General features: G+C 39.7%; 1 protein-coding gene across 5 annotated transcripts in view; it reads right to left on the bottom strand.

Moving 5' to 3' along the window:
• Nucleotides 1–21,188, bottom strand: part of GULP1 (GULP PTB domain containing engulfment adaptor 1) — a 167,514-nt gene that overhangs the window by 3,312 nt on the left and 143,014 nt on the right. For all 5 annotated transcript variants that reach the window (XM_026647632.1, XM_024201152.2, XM_024201155.2 and 2 more), the window contains one exon: nt 12,470–12,564. In XM_026647632.1, coding sequence (XP_026503417.1) covers nt 12,470–12,564 — 95 coding nt within the window. The remainder of the gene's footprint in view (nt 1–12,469; nt 12,565–21,188) is intronic.

Below are 21,188 nucleotides of genomic sequence, written 5' to 3'. Positions count from 1 at the left end.
GCTGTTCACGCATATAAAATCCAGGCACAATTTGGCCCTACATTCTTATATTACATAGCTTATACAGAGGAAACCTTAACATATAAAAAGTCTAAGCTAATATATACTGGACTGTTATAACAATTAAAACAGTGTCAGTGTATGAGAATGAATAAAATATTCAAGATGTTACACCCATGTATCTGAGTTTGTAGCAACAACTATATCGTTATCACATTGTTTTTGAGAAACAGCATATGATCATACCACTAGGTTGTAGCAAAATGCATACACACAACCAGTCAGCATTAAAGTTACAAAAGCAACCTCAACTTTATTGTTTCCTCACTTCTCAGTGCGGAACCATGGAACTCTAACATTCTCTTTCAGCTGGTTCTGTTCAGGGCCGGCTCCAGGCACCAGCCCACCAAGCTTGTGCTTGGGGCGGCACCTGGAGGGGGGCGGCGCGGCGCTCCGGCCGCCGGGGAGAGCGGGGCCACGGCCAGGCTTGCCGCCCTCCCCCCCGGCGCCCTCCCCCCGGCCGCCGGGGGGAGAGCAGAGCCCCCGCCGGGGCTCACCGCCCTCTCACCGCCCTGCCCCCTGCGCTCTGGCCGCCAGGGGGAGAGCCGAGCCCCGGCCGGGGCTCGCCGCCCTGCCCCTGGCGCTCTGGTCGCCCTCCCCCCCAGCGCCCTCCCCCCGGCCCCGGGGGGGGAGCGGCCGGAGGCTTTTTTGCCTCAGGCGGCAAAAAAGCCAGAGCCGGCCCTGGTTCTGTTACCTTTAACAAACACTATGCAGCTAAATCAACTGTGCAAGTGCTGCACAACCTACCTTCACTCAAAGCATTGCTAAACAGTGCAAAAAATCATACCAGATCCACTGTGCATGTTCAAGGCACATAATTCGGTCAAATCAAAACTGATTGCTATTAGAACACTCAAAGATGATTCTCAAGACTATTATCTATTTTCATGTCAAATTTCAGCTTTCTCCTTCTGTTTTCATGGTAGAGGTATTTAAAAACAAATTAAAGGCCAGATTCTGCCACCTTTTCGTTGAGAAGTACTTTACACCATCAGCAATCCCATTTACTCTAGCGGGACTACTTGTGAAGTAAGATACTACTCAATGTAAGTTAGGGCAGGAATCTGACCCAAAGCATTTTGTTTTTATGATGGAGAAAGTCTTTCCCCACTTTCCTCATCCTTAAAAAAATGCTGAACTACTTTGGCTTGAACTTTAAAAGAAACATCACTTTTGAGCAGAGACTAAGCCTGGAAAATTTCATTCTGATAAGTGAAAATATTGCAGTTATGAGCAATTGGAAGAAAGGTAGGGGCCCCATGAAAAGGCCAAAATAATTTTAATTACAGTAGCTCCTGCTGTAATGCTCATTTCAGTTTTTTCCTGAAAGTAGGATGTACTTGGGAAATGTTGCTGATGCAGTATGAAGTAAGCAGTATGTGTTTTTATAAAGCATCTAAGACAAAATAATCAAGGATGATTTTTAAATCATCCTCATTGTGGATAGATATAAACTCAAACTCCAAAGATATAGTCTCCTGTTTATGTACACTTGTAACTCTCATTAGGTTGCCATGAATAAATACCATGCATGTGTTGTATATCAAAAAGATACCTTTTAAAGATGAAAGGCAAATCACAGATTCAGCTAAGCTCGTCTCATGAAAAAAATCAAGTCACATGCTAGAATTTAAAGTGTCAAAATATTTAATAATCCCACTTGGGATTATTAATGGCTGGAAAATAATATTAAGAGAAATAAAATCAACTTCAAGGGGTTTAATTATAATGTGGTCTGAGATTTTCCAGGCAAAAGATTTTTCTAACAGCAGTTTCATACCAAGATCACATTACAGGCCAGAATCACTATTATGGTCCAGCAAGACTAAGCAGTTGTAGACCTGGTTGAACCAGCCTGGGTACGATTGCGTTGCGTTGCCTGGGTGGCATAAAGCAGCCAGAGCATGTTGGTAGATTTGCCCCATTTTTAATGAATTTTACTAAAGCTGGCAACACCGAATGAAAGCACAAAAGCCTTAAACACAGAAGAATTGTTCTAAGCAAACACAATACATCCAGTTAGAGGCTGTGACGTAATATGATTAAAATATGACCACGTAGATCATTGTTGCTACCACTGTTATATAATTGCAACAACTCTTGTACAAAATGTGTCATATAAGGTGTCTATGAAAAAGTTATGGTGTGCTGAATATGATTATCTTATCTGTATGGCTGTATCATGTTTTTTTATCTGAAGTTATGAATATTAACTATGTACCCGTATTTCAAATGTTTGCTCCTGTGGTAACACCCACAAGGTATTTAGTCAGCACGTTGTGAAGGGACTATTCAAGTTGAATGGCCCATTAAAGAACACTTAACTCACAATGGACCATGGAAGATGCCTATCCACACCTGAGGGACTTTCATGTAAACGGTCTAAAGAGAGTGAAGGTAATGGTCTCTGCTATGACTAAGCAAAGCATGCATGGATATCTGACTTGCCCATGTGAGTCCAAACTCCGTTTTGTTACCGATGATTTTCCACACGGTGATTTTCCACAAACTAGAACAATGGGATTCTGTCCACACGGCAGAAGCTATAAAAGGCCCTGAAAACATTCCAATTTGTCCTCTTTCCTGCTCAAACCTCTGAACTTATACTAACGGGAGCATTCTAACCAAGGGACTGAGGTCCTTCCAATGATTTGGGAGCAACCAGAGACTTAACCAGTTAACAGTTCATTCCATCACTGCTACAAGGCTGATCCAAGAACCTTGCAATTATTGTATATATTTGATTCTTTTAACCAATTTTAACTCTAACCTTTCTTTCTTCCTTTTTATAAACAAACCTTTAGATATTAGATACTAAAGGATTGGCAGCAGCGTGATTTTGGGGTAAGATCTGAGTTATATATTGACCTGGGTATGTGGCTGATTGTTTGGGATCAGAAGAACCCTTTGGTTGATGAAACTGGTTTTAAATAACCACTCATCATTAAGTCTAGTGTTGGAATCCCTAAGGAGACTGCTTTTTTGACTTCTTGTTAGCCAGTGTGGTGAAACAGAAGTTTATTTTGTTGCTGGTTTGGTATATCTTATGGGAGAATAACCACCAGTTTTGGGGTGTGTCTGCCCTATTTCTCAGCAGTTTGTCCTGAATTTGGTATTCTCTGTTGTGACCCACAGAGGCATGGTGACAGAGGCCAAATGCAAACCTGGTGTAAGTGGGCACCTCTTAGCTAAATGCAATGGATGGAGTTGTGCCCACTTACACAGAGGCTAATGCCCTGACTTTGCACACATTACCAGTGTTGGTACAACACATATTCCTCATGACTTCAAGGGGAGCACTCTGATGAGTAAGGACTACTTACATAAGTAAAGCTTACAGAATCAAGGCCTAAATTTGTTCTGCTAACTTTTAAAACCCTCAGTTAAATATGTATGAAATCTTTACTGAGCTCTTAAAACATACGAAGAACTGATTCATTCCTGATGTTGCAAAGGGGAAAATCTGCATGCCCTCCAGTGCTCATTGGTGCAGGTGCACCAGCAGAGGGACTACAGGGATTCATCCGCCATGGAGGACAGCTTTAAACTCCAGCTAGGGACATGACAGAAATGGTACCCGAGGAGATACACTGAAACCTGTGTATTTGCAGGGTGTCACTTCACACAAGCACAGCACCGGGGAGTAGTGCTTGCAGGTGCCTCATGCCAGTGCGATCCCTGCTCTAGGTGGCATTCCACCACTGGAGACTGCAATGGGGAAAGAATGAGCCAGGCCCTCCATTTTTGAAAAGCACTTTGGGGAGATTTTGGAGAACTTGCTGACAGTGCAGGACCCTCCTCTTTTCAAGCTTTGTTTTTGGGCTCCAATCTCCCAACTCTAATAGGTATTCAGAAACAGAGCAGCTGTTTTCACTTATTCCTGTCTTTTTAGTCCAAACAAACTGCTGTTTTGTTACTTATCACCTGTTGTGTGCAGTATGTTTTGCCTTTTACATATTTCTAGCCTATTTCCTGCCTGACATATTGATTTTTTTTTGTTTTTGTTTCCGACTGTCTCCTTTGTCTGTCCTTCTGTGACCTGGCTCCACCCTTTCCATCACAAAGTTTAGGCCTCCAGTCCTTTCTAAACTTTCTCCAATATTCTAAATTTACAAAGCAATCAAAAATAACTCAATGTTCATAAGTCTGTAATATGAATGGCAAAGAGAAACGAATAAATTACACAGTCGAAGTTTGATCCATTCAAAGAATTCATGTACCATATTGTATCAGAGTTTTATTAATTTGCCTTTTGTCCTTTATGATTGTAATTAGCAAACTTCAGGACTAAAAGAAACTGCTGGTTTAGCTGCCAGATACTTAACTAATACCATACATAAAAACCAGCTTTCTTGAATAAGAAGGATTTCCAAAAAAGGCAAGATAAAATAATATTATAATGCCAGGAACTACAGTGTTAACATGAGTTGACTTAAAAATCATCAGACTCACTAGATTATCCTAATGGCCCTTTCTGGCTTTGGAATCTATGAAAGACACGGGAAGTAATTGTCCTGCTCCATTCAGCATTGACGGGGGCTCAGAGTGCTGTGTCCAATTCTGGGCACCACACTTTAGGAAAGATGTGGACAAATCGGAAGGAGCTCAGAGGAAAGCAGCAAAAATGCAACAGGGTTAGAAAACCTGACCTATAAGCAAAGGTTAAAAAGACTGGACATGTTTAGTCTTGAAAAAAGAAAACTGAGGGGGCATCTGATAACACTCTTCAAGTATGTTAAGGGCTGTTATAAAGAAGATGGTGATCAATTGCTCTCCATGTCCACTGAAGGTAGGATAAGAAGTAATGGGTACAATCTCAGCAAGGGGGATATATTTGGAAAATCTTTCTAATTACAAGTGTCAGTTAAACTCTGAAATAGGCTTCCCAAAGGAAGCTGTGGAATCTCCACCAGTGGAGATTTTTAAGAACAGGTTGAAACAACACTTGTCGGGGATGGTAAGGTTTATTTGGTCCTGACTCTGCCCAGGGGGCTGGACTAAATGACCTCTCAAGGTCCCTTCCAGCCCTACATTTCTATGATTCTTAAATAGGTTTCTGTAAACAGTAGTCTTTATCAAGAATGCACCATTTGGAAGATATGTTTAGATAGGACTGTTAATCCTTATCAAAAGCATTCTTACTATCAAATCCTGCTCTCCTTACTATGGCCAAACTCCCACTGAAAGCATGGAGTAAAACGGAGTAAGGACATTAGGACTTGACCTAAAATCTGGCTGACAATGACACAAAGAAAAGTAGTTGAATGGCATAAAACTTCAATCCACTTATTTCCTGATTTAAATGAACTATAAATTTGGAATGATGACTATATTTCACATATTATCACCTTTTTCAAATTGTTTTCAAATTGTTCATTTTGATATATTTGGGCAAAAATATGTAGGTAGAGTCAATGTTTTCCTAGAACTAACAAGATGTTGATATCAATGAAAAAAGGAAAATCTAACATTTTTTCCCTTTATATAAAATGCAAAAACTATTATTTGCATGAACTAAAAACGTGCTTGTCTGTCTAGTTTAAAGCATCTTCCCCACACAAATATTGATTATTAGCTTTACGTATTATTCACATATTTTTATAACTATTTTACATTTTTTAAAAGTTTACAGCAGATTTGTAAAGAAAGTACATACCTTCCTTCTTAAATCATATCCTGCCTGCCTTATTCACATGAGTAATCCCATTGGCGTCAATGAAACTAACTGATTAACATGAATAGGATTTGATCCACTGTCACATAAATGTCAAACAACCCATGGATTGCTTGAAATCTCCACCATTTTACTTTTGAAGAAGAGGAGCCCTCAGAAGTGTATCAAAAATTTAGACTGGCATTTTTCAGCTTCTTTCAAGAGTTCTCTTGTCTCAAAAGTGGCTGAATTTAATCTGACAACTCTTTGTTTGGTGTTTAAACATATTTTTTGTTGGGTTTATTTTTGTAATCTGCAAATCCAATCTGTCAAGCACAGCACTAGCCTTTGGAGGTTTCCATGGGCATATCATGCTCTTGAATGTGGTCTTAGATACATAAATTTGTTTTTCTTTTTTAAACCTGATTATAAATTTGGCCCGCAGCTTTTTAAAGTTCTATAGTTCAAACCGGCCTATCTATGATATGTCTTCTGTCTAAGCTTCATGGGGGAAGAGGGGGAAACAACAGGTACCCCCCTAGCTTGCTAACTCCCGTTATCCTCTGTAGAGTCTAGGTAACAGGAGCAGGGGTGGTAACAGTGCTGTGAAGTCAGATGAACTCCCTTTTGCAAGGAAAGGGGATGATCTGGGTGACAAGAGTGCCCTTTTTGTGCATCTATGGAGGTGAGATGATTTATAAAGCCATGGTCTACTTTTACTTTTTATTTAATAATTTCTCTCATCTGTAGCTCTCACAGTTAACTGAGAACAATCAAGGCTTTGTGCAGGCTTTCAGGCACACAATTCATATGCACAGGTTTTAAGAAATTATATGGGTTAAGGTGCTGTATCTTTATTATGAAACCCAGATTGCAGTGTGTATATCTCTCTTCACCTTTCACTCCCAAAGACCAACACTTTCAGCTGTCATAATAATGATGTCAGTTGAAATGCCAGAGCTGGAGAAAAATGGATGAGCATTTATGCTTTGTTTCATTATTTTTGAAAAGCAGGATTATTTTAGAAGTCAGAATATTTTTTTAAAAATAATGATATTAAATATGTTATGGGCAGTCAATACTATATTTTTCATAATATTTGTTGGACATAAAATAGCATTTAATATCTGTAATACACAACAATTTTTCATTGAAAGGGAACCACGTACAAGCACAACACATTGAAATATATTATTTGTATCATTATATATATGTACTTTAGCTTCGGCGGACAGGCAGGATTTTTTTATTGAAGATGCTGCTGTCCCAATAAAACAGCATGTTCGCCATGACTTTAAAAATTCAGGAAGAAATTACTAAGTGCAACCAGTAATTTTACCAATAACCCTGGAAATCACTCCCCATTGGGTCTGAAATAGCTCAAACCTGTTGATCTGCAGGACACCCAGCCATGCCCATCTCCAGTCTTTGGGGAAGGATGGGTACATTGAAGGCTGGGGTCTGTGGTTGTGATCATGGTAAGAAACTCCCCTTATTAAGCAAACTGCATATTCTGCACCACCTTAGATTTCCAAATTGATTTAATGAGAGGCCCCAGGTACAGCACATTTTAGTGGCACAATTTGAAGTGATGAAAGCATGAATCACAATAGCAATGTCCGTATCCAAAGAAATGGTTGCAATTTCTAGGAGACAGAGAGAGGAAAAAGCACTGTCTTGGCTAGGGTGGCCACATGACTGTTAAACAGCAGAAGAGGATCAAATAGGACCACCAGATTGTGAACTTTAGTAACAAATGATGGATAAACACACTCAGTTAAAGGACAGCATATTTTCCAGTTACTTCCTTCATCCAACCACCGTCATTTCAATCTTGTTCAGACTCAGTTTCAGTCAGCTAACCATCATCCATTCCCCAATAGCTAGTACACATTGGATAAGTCATTCAGAAGCCCTGTCAGAGTCAGATGAAACAGAAACAGAGATGAGAGCAAAAAGCATAATGAAAACACTGTAGCTCATGGCCTCTTGATTATGCCTCTTAAGGGCCAATTATACATACAAAAGGCAGGGAGAGAGGGCGTCTTACAGAATTCCATGTGATAGATCCTTGATGCAGAAAAGTAATTGCCCCAAACTACCTTCTGGGATGTCTCTAAGAGGTAAAAATCCAGGGCTGGTCTACACTAGAAAGTTAGATCCAGCTGTGTCGCTCAAGGGTATGAAAAATTGACACCCCTGAGAGATGCAGTTCAGCTGACCTAAGTCCCAAAGAAGCTAATGCTAGATTAATGGAAGAATTCTCTCAGGAGGTGGATTTACTACAGTGATGGTAGGGGTTCTCCTGTCGCTGTAGTAAGTGTCTACACTGAAATGCTACAATCGTGCAGCTACAGTGCTGCAGCTGTGCTGCTGTAGCATTTTAAGTGTAAACATAGCTTAAGCCACTGAAAGGCCCTTTCAGAGCACATCAACATCATCTCACGACAACTGGTATTGCATACAGTGGCCAGATTTACCAATATGAGTACAGACACCTGATCTACAATGTTGAGAGCAGAGGATAGGTTACCAAACCAACTAGGGCAGTATTGGTGACATACGCAGGCCTGTATTCCTTTGGAAATCTGAGGAATCTAGATACTTGACCAGCTCTAGCGAGGACACACACTAGTGATTCCAATAGTTTTTCAGTCATTCAATGGCCAGCACTGCTGAGATATAGCACAGTCCTGAGCTCAGGTAAATGGTAGAACTTTCTGTTTTTTAACCTGGTTGACTTGCTTTTCATTGTTAGTCTGACTGCACCCACCGGGCTTAAAGCAGCACAGACCCAAAGATCCAATGGCAAATTTACATGTATTTGAGCAGATAATGATCTCTATCTAAATGTGATTGATTTCTGGGAAAATAAAGGCAAGCCTCTTATTGCATTAGGAAGAGAAAGAAGAATGGCCACAGCTTCTGCAAGCTGTACAAGATTAGCTAAAGTGAGACTTTAGAACATATAACAGATGCTGCTGCTATAATTTGTGAAATGGGAAAGTTTCCGTCCATGTAACATCCTCTAAGAAACTTCAAATTCAGGAGATTAGAGAATATGGAAAGACTAATTTGATTTATGTGTGAAGTATGGTAAAAACACAGAGGGATGAAAATGTTTCAGCAAAACAGAAGGAATGTGTGACATTCTATACCTTGGGGGAGCGTCCTGGAACCCCCATATTCCTCATTTTCATATAATCGTGATCTTACATATAAAAGCATGTCTTGTACGGTATCAGGGCAAAGGTTTGATCTGCTGAAAGTCATTTCTCTATCCATATATGTGTATCATTAATGCATATGAAGTTATGAGAATTGTGTTGTACGGTGGTCAGTAAAACATGCTGTAAATTGGGGAATCAGCCAGATATTAGCTCCCCAGAGGCAACAGCAAGGAAAGTAACCAACACCCAGGCGGGGTATCAATCAGCCATCAACAACCATTGTCCAGCAAGGGAGCTACAATGCAATGACTCACCTGCATGGGGCCACACCAGGGGAATTGCTCAACTTTGCCTGGAGACTCAGCAATGCTCCCAGACATGCCTGGACTTGTGTTTTCCAAGCACATGGACTGAGGGTATGAAACAGAGAGAGTGGCCATGTGCTGGGCCCTTCTCCTGCCCCAACCTACGCTGCAAGCACCTAAGACACTGAGAAGAAGACAAGACTCCAACAGAGGAGATTGGCCCAGGTTTAAGGAACAAACCTGTATATTGAGGACTGCAATATCCAGTGGGGTGAGAAAAACTGCTTAATCTAGTTGCTGCTGCCCAGTCTAATAGGGTTGAGAGTTTAGACTGCATGCTTATATTTTATTTCTTTTGGTAACTAACTCTGACTTTTTGCCTATCACTTAAAATCTATCATTTATAGTCAATACATTTGTTTAACTGTTTATCTTTACCAGTGAATTTGTATGAAGTGCCCGGCAAATCTGCTCAGGTTTGACAAAGGCTGGTGTATAACCACTTTCCATTGTTGAAGTAGTGAACTAATTAATAAAACTGCACTGCCCATCTTGAGCAGTGCAAGATGGTATATTTCTCAGGTACGGTGCTGGGAGCTGGGGGTATTTGGCTGGTGCCTTTCTCTGGGTGATTCATGAGTGGCTCTGGAAGCATTCATGCAATATAGCTGCGTGTGCGGCTTCATATGCTGTTGTGCTGAGTGATCACAATGCCTGGAGGGGTTTGCTGTTGGTCACTAGCAAGGCATTGCGAGAGACAGCCCAGGCTGGAGAGAGTTCAGGGGGCACAGCGGTCCCACAGTCCCAGGCTGCACCCCGGGAGGATACTGTCACAGCATGTTTACCAGAGATGTGTCTGAGCTGCAAAATTCAGATCTGGGTCCATGTCTGGATTTTGACCATTCCTAAAAGGTCGGATTCACAGTGACAGTAGAAATATCATAATTGTGAAATACGGACCAAAATTAAAGTTGGATTTGGAAAGATACCCAAAAGTTCAGAGAATTTAATTTGAGCCCATCTTTTTTGCCAGTGCTGACAGTAATAACAAGCAGCAGCTACTTAGTGCTTTCTTATCACCTGTTTTTTTTAATGACATTCTTGTTATGTCTTCACTCTTTGTCTGTCTCAAACATTACCTGCTATAAAGATATACTAACTCTGTACACTGGAAATTACTTAGAAATTCCCCACTTATATCAGTAGCTCAATGATCTCTTGAATGATCAGCTGTTCTAAGTTGTAATCTTGCCCTCACTGCTGAACTCTATGTAAATTGTCTCCCTGGACAGACAACCAATAAATAACAGCATTCTATATTATTTGATCAAATATACACTTATTGAAATTCAGAAAATCTATATTTTTACAAAGTGAATGAGTACAAACATGCTGGCTCGACATACATGTCTACTGTAGAATATAAATGAGGCCTTCAGTTTTGTCTCATATTCCCCATTACTGTCATATTCCTCAGAATGTGGTTTTTGGCTTCACTAGGTTTCTTGGAACTGCTTACGTTTTTCTTCCTAATTGTTTTCACATCTTCACTGACTCCTTAGATAGGCTTGTGGGCCCAAGAAACCACTCATGACTTTTCTAAGATGCCAAACTTGCCTATCATGCACTGTTTCATATTTCTTTCCATTTCAAAATAGACAAGCAACTGACTGATCTTAATCAAGAACTAATTTATTATATAGATCTTATAATACAAAAGCTTAATGTCAACAATTTTGCCTCTGAAGTTCAAGTGTGAAATGGAAGCAAAAAAATGCCACGGGTTTTTCAACACCCCTATATTTTCATATGCCAGCATGGAAGATGCCTCATATTGTGTCAAAAGATCATACAAGAGAAATTAACACCAACAACCAAGACAGAAACATCCTCCCCCGCTACCCCCCCCCACTCCGGGTTCCAGATACATTTGGGTAGAATAGATTGATAAATAATAGTTGCCTGAAGAGACACTTTCACTAGCAATGGTCTGATGATGAAAATGCGAAAGTTAACTTATACAGTACCAGTGTAAGTGGTAAGGAAAAAGCAACCATATTTAAATAAGGAAATGAACAATTGGGAAAAAAGTCTATAAATTATTACTTGAAAGACAACTCCCCTGCCCCAAACCAACCCACCAACCCCCTCTTAAAAATAACAAAGCCCCCCAAAAACATTTGCATAAAAATGGTCCTGAATTAGAGAAATAAAATATAAGCCTCACCAAAGATGTCAATTATACAGCATGCCCATTTTTTAGGATTTAATTATAACAAATTGATTTAATATTGATAATAAAATCATTATACCAACCATCGCTGACGCTAAACACCCAGGAAAGCACAAGAAGATAAAAGAGATATTAGTAATAGTATAAAGAAATATAAACGTTTTAGGGTTTTTTTTTTAATCCAAACCATTGATTTATGCTAACATTCTTTATAGGATGATATCACATGCATTATGCAATCAAATTCAAACCCCTTTGTTGAAGAAATTATTTAAACAATGCTGTGGAAATTCCACAGTAGAATTGTTCTACCTAGGTTTTCCTGATGCCAAACCTCTGAGTGATATTTCTCATGTCCTATTAACTTTAGCTTTGACCTTACTCTATGCAAATATTAGTACTAGTGCTGGTCAGAGACTTGAATTCCCAGTCTACAGTAAATTTCAAAATGAAAAAGTTGTTCCAAATTGGAATGATAAATGAAATTTCAACATTTCCCATGAATCAGAATTCCAGTGTTTCATTGTGACCTTTTCTAAACATTTCCAAGTCTCCCCGAGCTGCCCATTACTTAGGCGCCCCCAGCTGCCAAGGAACCTGGGCTGCCAAGGAGCCAGGCAGGTAAGCTGGCAGAAAACTAGGCAGGGTTCTATTGGAAACTTGTCTGGTTTTGCTTGGAATTTTGTCAAAATCAGGATGGTCCTGCAGAGCATTTTTATTTCAAGTAAACATCATTTTCTGACAGGAAATGTCAAATGATGTCAGAAAATTTCCAACCAGCGATAATTAGTACACTTAAGTGCCAAATGCATTCTTTCTAAAGACACTGAGAATATTCAAGATTGCCTCAGGGAGTCAAATGTTCAACTCTGATTGAAGGTCAGTGGGATCCATCCACAAAGATCAAAGTTCATTCTTCTTTGCATACTAAGGAACAAATTCTTAAAATGCTATAACACAAAGACAGCTCTATGATGTATACTTTACCCTTATTAGGTATGTGTTCATGTGCTAATGGAAACCATTTGTTGAAATGATAAATAATTACCTGCATCTCATCTAGTTTGGACTGAATGTCTGGAGGGAAATCTCCTGCTCCACAGCTAAAAGGGTCAAATGGTTCTGCTCCAAAAAGGTCTCTCTCTAGAATGAAAAGAAACATTAAGTCAAAGGTTAGTGACATATGGAAGGAGTAGCATGGTGCGTGGTAAGTATGTCTCCCTACAAAATACCCTGAACAACAACATTACCAGTCATCCATTTTATGAACAGCAATGTTTAAATATAAACTTGGAAGCTAGTCTGAGTTAGCTTATTTTCCTCCCTTTCTAAGAATGCTGCCAAGCTGATGTTTTCACTTCTTCATTTGTTTTCAGTTCTCTCTCTTGCATATTTTTTTAGGAATGTTCAGTAATTATCATATCATAGCCTAGCTGAAGCAAGTTCAGGCCTTACCCCTTGTCTCTGTGAGGTAAGTCCTAATGGCATAGTCCTGCAATTACTGTGTGTGGGAGTTTCACAAATGAAAAAGGTGCAGAAGTGGGCACCAACCATTCATCTTTTTTTTTTTTATTTAATCTATGGCAGAAATAGACTCTTGAAAACTATCCAGTCTTCAGGTCACTTGTTTGTTGCTTCTTGCAGTCAGGTCAGAGGGTTTGCATAAAGACAAATGGCCCTCTGTATACACAAGGTAAGGCCTTGACTTGTGACATAGTTCTTTTAGACACAGCTGGTATTAATGGAAACAACTATTAGCCCACAGTCATTTTAGTTTACTCTTAGATAAGATTAAGAATCAAAAAACAAAAAGTAGTGGACCATGAAAGATCAGTTATCATACATGTCCAAAGAACCCGGAACTGAAACGGAGCAGTACATCTGTACATCTCTTTCTGTCAGTGCCTTACAGCAACTTCTCACTATTCATTTTTTCTTCCTAACTAGTCTTTGTTTTTCTTAATTGTGTCACTGCCTATTTTTAAGGTCCAGTCAAGATCCAATATCTTCAATATCACTCTACTATATTAGCTCAGTACTATACTAATCTTATTTCATAGAATCATAGAATATCTGGGTTGGAAGGGACCTCAGGAGGTCATCTAGTCCAACCCCCTGCTCAAAGCAGGACCTAATCCCAACTAAATCATCCCAGCCAGGGCTTTGTCAAGCCTGACCTTAAAAACCTCTAAGGAAGGAGATTCCACCACTTCCCTAGGTAACCCATTCCAGTGCTTCACCACCCTCCTAGTGAAAAAGTTTTTCCTAATATCCAACTTAAACCTCCCCCACTGCAACTTGAGACCATTACTCCTTGTTCTGTCATCTGGTACCACTGAGAACAGTCTAGCTCCATCCCCTTTGGAACCCCCTTTCAGGTAGTTGAAAGCAGCTATCAAATCCCCCCTCATTCTTCTCTTCTGCAGACTAAACAATCCCAGTTCCCTCAGCCTCTCCTCATAACTCATGTGCTCCAGCCCCCTAATCATTTTTGTTGCCCTCCGCTGGACTCTTTCCAATTTTTCCACATCCTTCTTGTTGTGTGGGGCCCAAAACTGGACACAGTACTCCAGATGAGGCCTCACCAATGTCGAATAGAGGGGAACGATCAAGTCCCTCGATCTGCTGGCAATGCCCCTACTTATACAGCCCAAAATGCCATTAGCCTTCTTGGCAACAAGGGCACACTGTTGACTCATATCCAGCTTCTCCAATTTCTCCAATTTCATCTGATTTGTAGCCCAAGTTCATTAATTTTTTTCTTTCTCATCAGGTACAGATGTTTTTTTCACCATAAAATGAGTGCCATGTAAATATGCTTTCCTATCCAGACTGGAAGCCAGCTAAACTGGTTTTGATAACCATTTTGCTAACAGTTTAAACGTATTGGTTGCGTCACTTGCAAAACTAGGTAACTACATCTGCATAGTTGCCAGAAGGAAAGTTAAAACAATATCCTATCTTTTATCCACCTGATCTGCTAACCATGCTATCCAATTATAAAGTGTGTTAATTTAAAAGTAAAGAGGGCTATTGATACCTGTGATACTACTAGCTTTATGTTCTAGCCCAAAATATGACCGGCAACATTAGAGTCAAGAGTTGGGAGTCAGTAGTCAATTACGTTACACTGAACAACAAACTACAAAAGTATTTTCTAATTCAAGAGACTGCATGTTACAGTATTACTGTTCATGCAATCAATGTTGAAAGAAATTGCACAGGATAGATACAGAATACAGAATATTAATATATTAATTTTGAAATCTGTTTATAGAACAGTATGTCTAGAGAGCCGTGATTTCGATGGCAATTCTGTGTGGGTGTGTGCATGTGTATGATTCATAGAAAATCACAGGTTCAAGTCTTGGCCCCACTTAAGTCAATGGCAAAATTCTCTTGACTTCAGCAGGGCCAGGATTTCACCCACTGACGTGGTTCCCATGCCAGTCCACTACTGAACAAGACTGTTTCTTGAAGTTTTATCGTATATGTCCATTGCAATGGAGTGTGGGTTTTAAACTAACAATTTAGTATTATTACATGGCTTTAAGATATTCTGATTTTAGGATATTAGAGTTCTCATAATGTCTCATTGCAAACAACTTAAATTATCATGTGCCACAACATATTTAACTAAAATGACAATGTTTGCGTCTTTTCCATGATAGGATCATGACTTTTCCCTTTTTTTGCCATGATTAACAACTAACCTTATGTATGTCAAAATCCATTTGAAACAACAAATATTAAGACGCTATTTTACTGTTTCTGTCATACTGAACATTAAAGTATTAAAGCAAGATGGAATTTGATTGGTTAACCAGAACCTCAGAAGCTGTGGTTACATTACAGTCCATGTGGTTATATGTGGCCTCGAACCTTAGGACCATATCCTGGCTCATGGTGGAGCTCCTTTATGCCAGCAGAAAGCTATCCATTGTAGGCAGATACAGACCACCATGGTGTAGGAGAATCCTTGGCTAGCATAGAGCTGATGTAACTGGCCTCTGCACCTGTGGCTTTCTGTACAACAAAGAGGATTTATCTGGGGTGCACTGAAGAGATATGGCTGGAGTACTCTTCAGTTCTGGCGATCCCCAGATGGTAGCCAGCATACGTTGGGCATGAGGGATGCTCTAACTGACAATGAGCGCAGAATCATCATTCTTCTGTAGTGTTCAGGAGATATATGTATATTCATTACTATAGATATGAGTTATTATAATTTTTATTTAGTACTTCCATTTCCTAATACCAAGAAGATGATACTTTTCAGTGTGACTATTGCCCTTGGCAGATAGCTGAAAGCAGTCAGTTTTTGATATCATGCCTTACCAAACGGGCAGTGAAATAAAAAAAACATGGCTTTTGCATTTCTTAGGGCTGAAATATAACTTCACATTATTATTAAAAGGAAGTTTCTGAACATTCAACTGATATGGAATATTTTCAGTTATTCTGGAATATTTCTCATTTGGGCCCAAACCTGCAAGAATTAGTTCTGCTCAAGTCAATGGAACTACTCACATGTGTAAGGGTTGCAGGTTACAGGGTTTGATAAGTAGTTTCTCCCTTCAGGTGAGGGAATGGTTTGTTTTTACTATTATTTATTTTATGTAACTTTATCCTTCAAAACTAAGCATAGAAAGACTTATTCTAGATGAGCTAAACCATGCCATTCATCAGTTTAATTAATGTTCAAAATTAACTTTATATATAAACTTTTATCCAGTGCCATATCAAGTAAACTTTCCAATGCAAATTATGCCTGAACACATTCAGCATCTAAATATCTATTTTAGGGTTGGGTTTGATCAAATACTATTCTTTGGAGAGGACTGAAAATTGACCTTGTACTTCCACACTCTCTTTGCTGTACTTAAAAATAACATTTATTTTTCATGACATGTTTGTGAGTGGATGTAATACTCCGAGTTATGAGAGAAATGGACAACACTGCCTTGAGCCAGACATGGTGACAGGCAGGTGTTGTGAAAGCTTCCATGCTCATTTTTCTTCATACAGCCTTGTCCTGAGCAGCCACATTATTGTCGCTGTTCTCCTGAACAGAGGCTGTCAGCTGTGTGGTAACTTTGGGCTAGCTAACAACATTTAGGCACAGCTGTGTGATGGACGCAGCGGCATCCTGACCAGGGGATCACCGCAGGCTTGTCTCTCAGAGCCCTTCACCCTGCATAAGGAGTGAACCACTACATGCCTTTAAGGGATGCAGCTTCCCTGTGTGGCCATCCCGCTCTGTGAGAAGCACCTCTGGTCTATAGAAGTGGAAGACAACATTTAAGTTTGAATGTGCAGCACTTGCCCTGTACGAAATGTAGCCTAACAGCAGGTTAAAAATCAGCAGATACTTAACAACGAAACTAGTTTTTTGTTACAAAAACGACTATATTACACATATGCATTACACTTAGAGAGAGAAAAGTATAAAAGCAATTTTCAAAACAGGATTTAGAAATACTGCACCTGTCGTTGTGTTATCTCCATGACTGAGAACAGTCCCTCAATGAGAGTTCCCATTGTAATAATATAGTATTTCCCATCCTGATTATGTAGATTAGGATAGAGGTAACACAGATCCTTTTTGACTATCTATGACATGACAAAGCAGGTGATATTCAAATTTGTTGTAAGATAACTTAAGACATGAGAATTTCTCACCTGGCAATTCCTTTTTGCCACTATATAAATCCATTATACGCCTACACCTCGAATACTGTGTGCAGTTCTGGTCACCCTATCTCAAAATGGATACATTAGAATTGTGAAAAAAGTACAGAGAAGAGGAACAAAAATGATTAGGGGTATGTAACAGCTTTCGTATGAGGAGAGAATTAAAAAGACTGGGACTGCTTAGCCTGGGGAAGAGACAACTGAGTGTAGATATCATCGAGGTCTATAAAATCATGAATGGTGTGAAGAAAAAGTGTTATTTACCCCTTAACATAACACAAAAAACAGGGGTCACCCAATGAAATTAACAGGCTTCAGGTTTAAAACAAGCAAAAGGAAGTACTTCTGCACACAATGCACAATCTGTGGAACTCATTGCCAGCAGTGTTCTGAAGGCCAAAAGTATAACTGGGTTCTAAAAACATTAGATAAATTCATGGAGGACAGGTCCATCAATGACTAGTAGCCAAGATGGTCAGGGCTGCGACCCTATGCTCTGGGTGTCCCTAACCTCTGTCCCCCAGCCAGAAGTGGGGACTGGATGATGGTGTGGATCACTTGATACATTTCTCTGTTCTGTTCACTCCCTCAGAAGCATCTGGTACAGGTGTCTGTCAGAGACAGGATACTCTGACCCAGTATGGCTGTTTTTATAGATATATCAGAGACACACTATGATGATTATTTAAAGGATTCTATATTGTTTACTGGAATTTTCACAAAGGAAGTACCTGAACTCAGTTCTTCATGGGTAACTAAAAGAAGAACCGAATAACTGATTTTTCAATCCTTGTATTTGCAATGTTTATATATTGTGGAGGTGAACTTGAAAACTGAATTTAAAATTGAGTTAAACTGAGATTTCTGTACTCATTAATCCCACTAACCAGGCTGGTGAGACCATTCTGCATTCAAATACATTTTAATTAACTTTTTAAATATTCTTTTTAGGCCTCGCTCTTCCTGGGTTGCTGAAGATCTCTCATAATTTCTCAGTTTGTGACAATGCTGATACCACAAATCTCATTCTAGCAGTATTATGTTATCGGCCATACCACAGACAGAAAGATTCTGGATTATACCTCTACTCCGATATAACGCGACCTGATATAACACGAATTCGGATATAACACGGTAAAGTAGCGCTCCAAGGGGGCAGGGCTGCGTGCTCTGGCAGATCAAAGCAAGTTCGATATAACGCGGTTTCACCTGTAACACGGTAAGATTTTTTGGCTCCCGAGGACAGCGTTATATTGGGGTAGAGGTGTATTTCACAAAGTGGAAAAAAAATCATTGGTTGGTGGAAGCACTCAGTAAACAATCTGTATTTAACTAGCTTTGCCATTCACCTTGAAGAACCCCATTTTGCATCCTGAGCATTCCCTTTCATAGAAAATTTCTAATTTTTTTGTTTGCTTTCCTAATTGAAACAAAAATAAATTTCAAAGCATTGAAATCCCCTGTGAAACAGAATTGTCATTCTCCACATAGCTCTCTCTCATCTACAATGGGGATGGGTAGCGCCAGCGATTGAGGCACCATGAGCCTGGAAGCCTGGGATGTTGAGGAGCTCAGCTGGCAGAAAACGAGTCCGGTTTTGAAAGCTATCTGTTAGCTTTCTGCTGAAATCCTGCCTAATTTCTGGGGGAGCAGCATCAAAACCTAACTGTCTCTGTGAAACATTAAATTTCAACAAATCAGTAAATTCTGAGAACAAAATGCCTTCTTGGGATTTTACTGACCAGCTCTAAAGGGAGCCATTCTTGGGTGGAATGGGGGTGTGGATGGGACATGCTATAACTTTCACCAGGAGCCAGCCTCATGAGCAGAGGAGGCAGAAAGGTGGCTTAGAGCCTCCTTTGTATCCTTTCTTGAGCTATAAAATCCCAACTTGAATATAGATTAATCTATAACACAAGTTTATACAGATAAAAGACCCAAATCTGTCCTTTCTGTGCATCCCAAATTGCAATGAGATCAATGAGATTTTGAGAACATAAAGAATATTGCAAGAATATCCCTTATAACTGAAGCATGCCAGGCAGCACAAAGAGAGTTCTGGCTATGTTTGAAAAGATTTCTACAGCCAGACTACACTAATACGATATGATGCTTAGGAACTGATTCTGCCAGTCTTTGGTGCTATCAAACTGTACCAGCTGTCCCACTGAAATCAGTGGAGTAAAGTACTACTCAGTGTGAACAAGGGTGGCAACATTAGGGCTATGAGCAATTGTAAAGACACTCAGCAATACCTCAATCATTCAGTGTCTCTTTAAATTTCTGGTATATGCACGTTTCTTACTCACTTTTCAGAACATATGTCACCCTCTGAATTGAAACTGGGTATCCAGGTTATCAGTTCAATTTAAAATTCCTTTCTTTTTCAAAATTAATTCAAAATGGTTTGTCAATAGTCAGATCAAGACAAAAATATATTTTCTCTATATTCTAGCAGAAAAACGGAGTATTCATTAGAGTAATGGAATTTGTAGGCATGACTGGTGCTACTCATTGAGTAGATGTTTTCCGAGAACTATCCACAATGACTCCAAGATCTCTTTCTTGATTGATAACAGCTAATTTCAATCCCATCATTTTGTATGTATAGTTGGGATAATGTTTTCCAATGTGCATTACTTTCTATTTATCAACACTGAATTTCATCTGCAATTTTGTTGCCCAGTCACCCAGTTTTGTGAGACCCCTTTGTAACTCTTTGCAGTCTGCTTTGGACTTTGCCACCTCACTGGTTAGCCCTTTAGCCAGGTCATTTATGAATATGTTGAAAAGCAGTGGTCCCAGTTCAGATCCTTGGGGGACCCTGCTATTTACCTGTCTCCACTGTGAAAACTAACCATTTATTCATACCCTTTGTTTCCTATCTTCTAACCAGTTACTAATCCAGGAGAAGAGCTTTCCTCTTATCCCATGACCCCTTACTTTGCATAAGAGCCTTTGTTGAGGGACCTTGTCAAAGACCTTCTGAAAGTCCAAGTACATGGTACGTGCTGATTGGTCTCTGTTGGTTTTTGGTAGCGAGCCAGATGCCCGTGGCCATGAATGTGGCAGAACCAGTAGCCCAATGGTTTTAGAACACTGCAACAATTTGGCTACTAGTTTTGCCACATACATGGCCAGAGCATCTGTAGGAACTTATTGAAAATATGGATTAGGTATTTCCTTTATAGACATGTATTCTTTAAGCAGTTAATGAAATCATTAACACGTGCAACACCTGACCTCCATGTTAGGTGTTAATGACATCAACTGTTGCAGTAGTATCATCTCATGTTCAAAACTCATAAGTCAGTCCCCCAAAATTGAGATTGACTTTAAAATCATGAAATTTTAAAACAAAATTAATGTTTGTTCTCATTATCTACTTTCTGTTTTTCTTTGCAACCATGAGGGCTAGAAATATACTTTAAAAAAAAATGAAAACTGAGGCCTGGTCTACACTAACCCCCCAATTCGAACTAAGGTACGCAACTTCAGCTACGTGAATAACGTAGCTGAAGTCAACGTACCTTAGTTCGAACTTACCGCGGTCCAGACGCGGCAGGCAGGCTCCCCCGTCGGCTCCACGTACTCCTCGTGCCGAGCAGGATTACCGGAGTCGACGGCGAGCACTTCTGGGTTTGATTTATCGCGTCCAGACAAGACGCGATAAATCGAACCCAGAAGTTCGATTGCCTGCCGCCGAACCAGCGCATAAGTATAGACAAGCCCTGAGATTATGTTGTAACCAGAGGACTCAAAAGATGGGGCTTTAAGAAAAACACCAAACATTATAAAGCTTTGTTGCACAATTGCAACACAATTGCAACATTGCTGTTCAAAAGAAATGCAAATACTTTCATCAACTATAAACAGCCTTTCAGTTCACCGGTAAATGGCAAATTTTCTTGCAGTGTTTTTCTGTTAGGTTAAAGAAATTAAAAGCAGGACTGATGTTAGTTTCGTTTACACCACTTTTCTACACTGAGTTAATGCATAGCTTAATTGGAGTCACTCCTAATTTACACCACTGTAACTGTGATCAGAATTAGGTACCATTTCTGGTACCTGGT

Source organism: Terrapene carolina, unplaced genomic scaffold, assembly GCF_002925995.2.
Source record: "Terrapene carolina triunguis isolate 2854851 unplaced genomic scaffold, T_m_triunguis-2.0 Scaffold62, whole genome shotgun sequence".
Taxonomy (NCBI): domain Eukaryota; kingdom Metazoa; phylum Chordata; order Testudines; family Emydidae; genus Terrapene; species Terrapene triunguis.
The sequence above is the reverse complement of the archived record's forward strand: the minus strand, read 5'-3'. Positions and strand labels throughout refer to the sequence as shown.